Source organism: Meleagris gallopavo, chromosome 4, assembly GCF_000146605.3.
Source record: "Meleagris gallopavo isolate NT-WF06-2002-E0010 breed Aviagen turkey brand Nicholas breeding stock chromosome 4, Turkey_5.1, whole genome shotgun sequence".
Lineage (NCBI taxonomy): Eukaryota > Metazoa > Chordata > Aves > Galliformes > Phasianidae > Meleagris > Meleagris gallopavo.
The window spans coordinates 27,445,187-27,449,961 of NC_015014.2; the positions used below are offsets into that span (position 1 = coordinate 27,445,187).

The window sequence follows — 4,775 nt, forward strand, 5'->3', positions numbered from 1 at the left end:
CTTGTATGCTCCCTCCATCTGTGGTGTTTGCCTGCTCAAAGTCAGGAGCAAAATAGCAGATGATTTTCATCTGATGAATGAAAAATCCAAAGCTGCATCTGGAGCCATCTTCCAGGATAGATTATGGTTGAGATCAGCTTTGTATTCTGTATACCAAGAGGGATTGCTAGTGCTTATAATGCATGTCTGGTTTGTCTTCAGGATGTTAGTTGTTTCTTTGTTCAGGTAAACTTCTATACATCTCCTGGTAAGTTTCCTCCTGGCCAAAATGAGACAGGATTTGCCAACGGTGATCTTTGCAGCTGTGTTATGTAAAGATCACTTGCTTCTCACTACAGAGTCCTAAAATGCCATTATTTTTATTGCAGGCTCTGATCATGTGCAAAAATTGTAATCACCTCCACTGAGTTATATGTGGTGAGAGCTTGGGACAAAAATCACAATTCTCAGTTCTGCCCACACACTACTACTTAAGACTAGAATGTACTATTGAGAGATTTTTCTTGTTTAAAGGTCCAGAAAGGGAAAACAGGGCTGAGTAGGTATCTTGTTTTTTAGGGATTTTCTTCTGTTGTGCCTCTCAGTGTGCCTTAAATTGGTGGCTGCTGTTCCTTCCATAACAAGCCTAGAGCTGAGAATACAGGTTTTCACTTGCAGAAACATAGAGGAAACTCTACCTGTGGACATAAATTCTTCCCCTCCCACTCTCTGCAGTATGCTGTGTTCTTTAGAGATCGAGGTTTACCTTTCAGATCCACCCTGAAGGTCCTAACTTCTTGATCCAAAAGATAAATCTCAGTACCCTCCCTCAGTAGGTTGCTTTCTGAGTTGTGTGGTACAGTCTATGCATGCTTGATGGTCTTTCTCTACTTCTAGAATCTTTTACCAGGCTATTCAAGATATTTTCCTCTGTTCGAGTTAAAGGTAATAGCGATGACTTCAGTGCAGGGTTCTGCTGAATAACTTTGAGGTGCAGGTGGATTGAACTGGGACTAGCAGAGGGCTTATTTCACTGTAGTAGCAAAGTATCTGCAAAACTGCCTGCTTTCCAGCTTTGGAGAAAACTGGATTTTATGCTGAGGGAACAGTGCTGCTTTTAGGAGAATGGTTATTCAATTGATGGTTTTGAATTCATACACCAAGTATCTTTGTGGTAAGTGCTGCTTGTTAAATGCCAAAGTATGTGTGAGCATATAAGCAGAAATAAGGAATTTTTTTACCTTTATTTTATAATGTATTATTTCACCTACTGTCTCTTCTCTAGAGGAATTTTCCTGCATTTTATTTTTTTCCTTCTTATTAGCCTTCACTCCCTTTTGTTTCTTGCCTTTTTTCCTGCAACATTTCAGAAAATTTTTTTCTAGAATTAAATAAAATCCAGGATGCTTGTTTTATTTAGACCCCTGTGGAAATTCTTCTGCTTTCTTACTTCTTTTAGTATTTATTCATGCATAAATTACCCTCTGATGTTGTTTTAGTATTATCTCCAAAATATTCAAATGCTATATGCACTCACAGTGGTGAGGTGAATGGTTACAGTGTGTGTTGACAGACTTTCTCTAAGGAATGTGCAAAGGAAGAAGTAAAGACAAGCATGCAGGTCATGATTTATAGTACTGCAGGTGAACACCTTGATTTTCTTCACAACCTTATGCTTCAATAGGTTACAACCCTGGTAATTTGCCAACAGGCAGAAAACAGACCAGGGCTGATCAGACTTCTAGGTGATCACATTTAAAGAGGCATTGTCTCTCAGGAGACAGAGCAGAAAATAAGCCTAGAAGCTCAAGAATGAAGCATTTCTCAAATGTTGTAGTAGTACTGTGGTTTAAGCAAAGGAGCTTCCTTTACTAGGGCAACCAGCAGTTAACTACATCTTCAGGTAATTTGAAAATTTATTATTTTTTAAGACCAGCTTTCCCTGAACACTACTATTCTTTGGGTGGATAAAATGCTTCCAGGTATAACTTCAGTACTTTGTTGCTGCTTTCGCATAGAGCAGTTACACCCATAAGGACCATCATGTAAGTGACAGATCTGAGAAATTTGAAATACAGGAAAGGGATAACTAGATGCCAAGGCACAGAATCTGAAGTCTCATAGCTCTCCCTTTTCTCCTTCTCGTAAAACAGGTAAATCCATAGAGCTCTCAGCTGAATACTCCACTATAAAAATGTCATAGTGAATAACCATGAAAAGTTCTTAACAGACACGTCCAATATTAACCAAGATAGTGTCTCCAAATACATTAGTTCTGGTAGACCTGTTCCATTTACATTGAAAACACCAGGAAGAGTTCATGTATATATTAATTTATTTCATGAGTTCAGTTTTAGTTCAATTGAACATCAGAGCAGACAACTTTTTGCTTTGTGAAAATAGGGCATTTTTAACAGTATTTCCACCTTCTACAAAGTACAATTGAAAACAGTCATTGTGGTCTGGTTTTGACCACAATTGCCTAACTTGTCAGTGAAAAGGCAGCAGTTAGGCACTCACAGCCCATTGCTGTATTATAGTTTGCAGATATTTACGCTTACATATCAGATTAAAAAAATAACCGCTTCAAAGATGACATGGCTTATAAAATCATGTTGTATCATCACAGTGCTGGGTAGCTAGAGACATTACCTGGTATAAAAGGTATTTCTCACTTTGAGTTTACATTAGATTTTAAACTAGGTGTATACCACCTACATCTCGTCTCTAGTCAAAATGCTTTACCTGAAATTTGAAAGGGTGTAATATATACATAGCTTCCAATATAAATGTTGGAGGAATTTCCATACAAAGTGCAACTGTGCTGTAGTGGACAGATTTTAAATAAAAGCATCCCTCTCTCAACTGGATGTTACTCAAGTCTTATTCTGTTTCCCTAGGAAATATTTTGTTGTCCATTACATCACAATAGTTATTTTAAAAAGTTAACTGAGAACAACTGAACTACATTAGGGTGTTAAGTTTTAGACATACTTCTTGATTTCATCATAAAGTACTAATACAAAAGCTCCACCCATGCCTCTCAACACATTTGACCAGGCACCTTTGAAGAATGCTTTGGATCCTTCATCTTTTGCTATCTTCTTCCAGCAATCAATTGTGCCCTTGTACATAATATCAGCTGTGGAAACAAATGAAGGTCATAAAGTTGAGCTCACAGCAAGTCTGTTTCAACTTTTTCATATTTAGAAAAACAGGCAGGGATAAACAAAACATAACCAAGAATTTCAAATGAAATAATCAGTTCATAAAGTCATTTTAATTCACCATATGAAATCTAAAATGAACACTGTCTCATAGATGAGCACACTGAGATAACCAGAAATTACTGCAGTGTGTACTAAGACATAATCAGAAGTTTCCTGTAGGGTTGTGGAAAACCAACAACCCTTTCATAGAAATCCCTCACAAAAGCCAAACACAACACCACTACCTTGCGTCCTAATGAAATAATACTTTAATCCTTTAATGAAATAATACTGCCAGAATGCCACAGGAACAAACTTATTCTTACCTCCCTTTCGTCCAGACTGCATCATCATCCTACGTCGCACAGTATCAAATGGGTACGAAACCAGCCCTGCTGCTGCAGTGACACTCTGGGCAATCATCCAGCTCACTATGATGTGCACATTCTTTGGATCAGGCAACATACCTGCCACCAAGAACAAATTATGAGTCAGTACAGAAGGGAAAGCATTATGAGAAAGATGGCTCTGGAAGGAGCAGTCACCCACCAAACCCAGAAGTCACTCAGTCTAGTCAACAGGAACATGCCTGCAACTTGTCACTTTGTATTTGACAATGAACAGCTGCTGAGTAAAAAAAGGCTATAGGATTATGGTATTTTGTGATCCACAGACCACTTGACATTCCCTGACCAGAAGCTCTCAGGCACAGCCCTCTGTGGGCTTCAAGGAGGGACAAGCTCCCATGTAAACATTTAAAAAAAAAAAAACAACAAATAACTGCAACCACAAACCCACAGCTTCTGCCTGGAGCAGCAAGATGAGGAAGGTAGGAATGCATTTCAGAAACACGTGCACATACTCCAGCACTGGTTCCCCAAAGCAGTACTAAGCCCAGCCCTGCTCGTCCTTGTATGGCAGGGTGCCCTAGCAGGCCTTTACTGGTTGGATCTTCCCTCGCAGCGACCACTCCATCCGCTTCTTACCCTTGGCTGTGTCATAAACCCCAAAATAAGCTGCTCTGTAGATGATGATGCCCTGGACAGACACATTGAATCCCTGGTACAGGCCCCTCAAGCCATCAGACTTGAAGATCTTGACAATGCAGTCGCCCAGCCCCGTGAATTCCCTCTCGGCTACTCCTTTGCCCACATCAGCCGCCAGCCGGGTCCTGGCAAAATCCAACGGGTAGACGAAGCAGAGCGAGGTGGCTCCAGCCGCACCACCAGATGCCAGGTTGCCCGCGAAGTAGCGCCAGAACTGCTTGTGCCTGTCCACTCCCCCCAGGAAGATCTGCTTGTACTTGTCCTTGAAGGCGAAGTTGAGGGCCTGGGTGGGGAAGTACCGGATGACATTGGCTAGATTGCCCCTCCAGAAGGAGATGATGCCTTGCTCCTTGGGGATGCGGATGACGCAGTCGATGATGCCCTTGTACTGTTTCTCTGCTGTGATCTGTTTGCTGGCGTGCTGGACCTGGAGAAGCAAGAGGAGGGTGGGAGGGGAGAGCAGGGCAGGGAGAAGGACGCGGCAGGGTCACCCCACACGCCGGCCGGCTAAGGGCAACGAACACCCGCCCGCCGCCTGGCC

At 41.6% G+C, this 4,775-nt stretch overlaps 1 protein-coding gene across 1 annotated transcript; it reads right to left on the reverse strand.

Annotated features, from left to right (window-relative positions):
* Nucleotides 1-2,296: 2,296 nt before the first annotated feature.
* Nucleotides 2,297-4,721, reverse strand: SLC25A4 (solute carrier family 25 member 4; the record flags this gene model as incomplete). Its single annotated transcript, XM_003205518.3, has 3 exons — nucleotides 2,297-3,121; nucleotides 3,515-3,655; nucleotides 4,175-4,721. Coding segments are annotated over 3 exons (846 nt in total), but the record flags the coding sequence as incomplete, so codon positions are not given.
* Nucleotides 4,722-4,775: the final 54 nt, after the last annotated feature.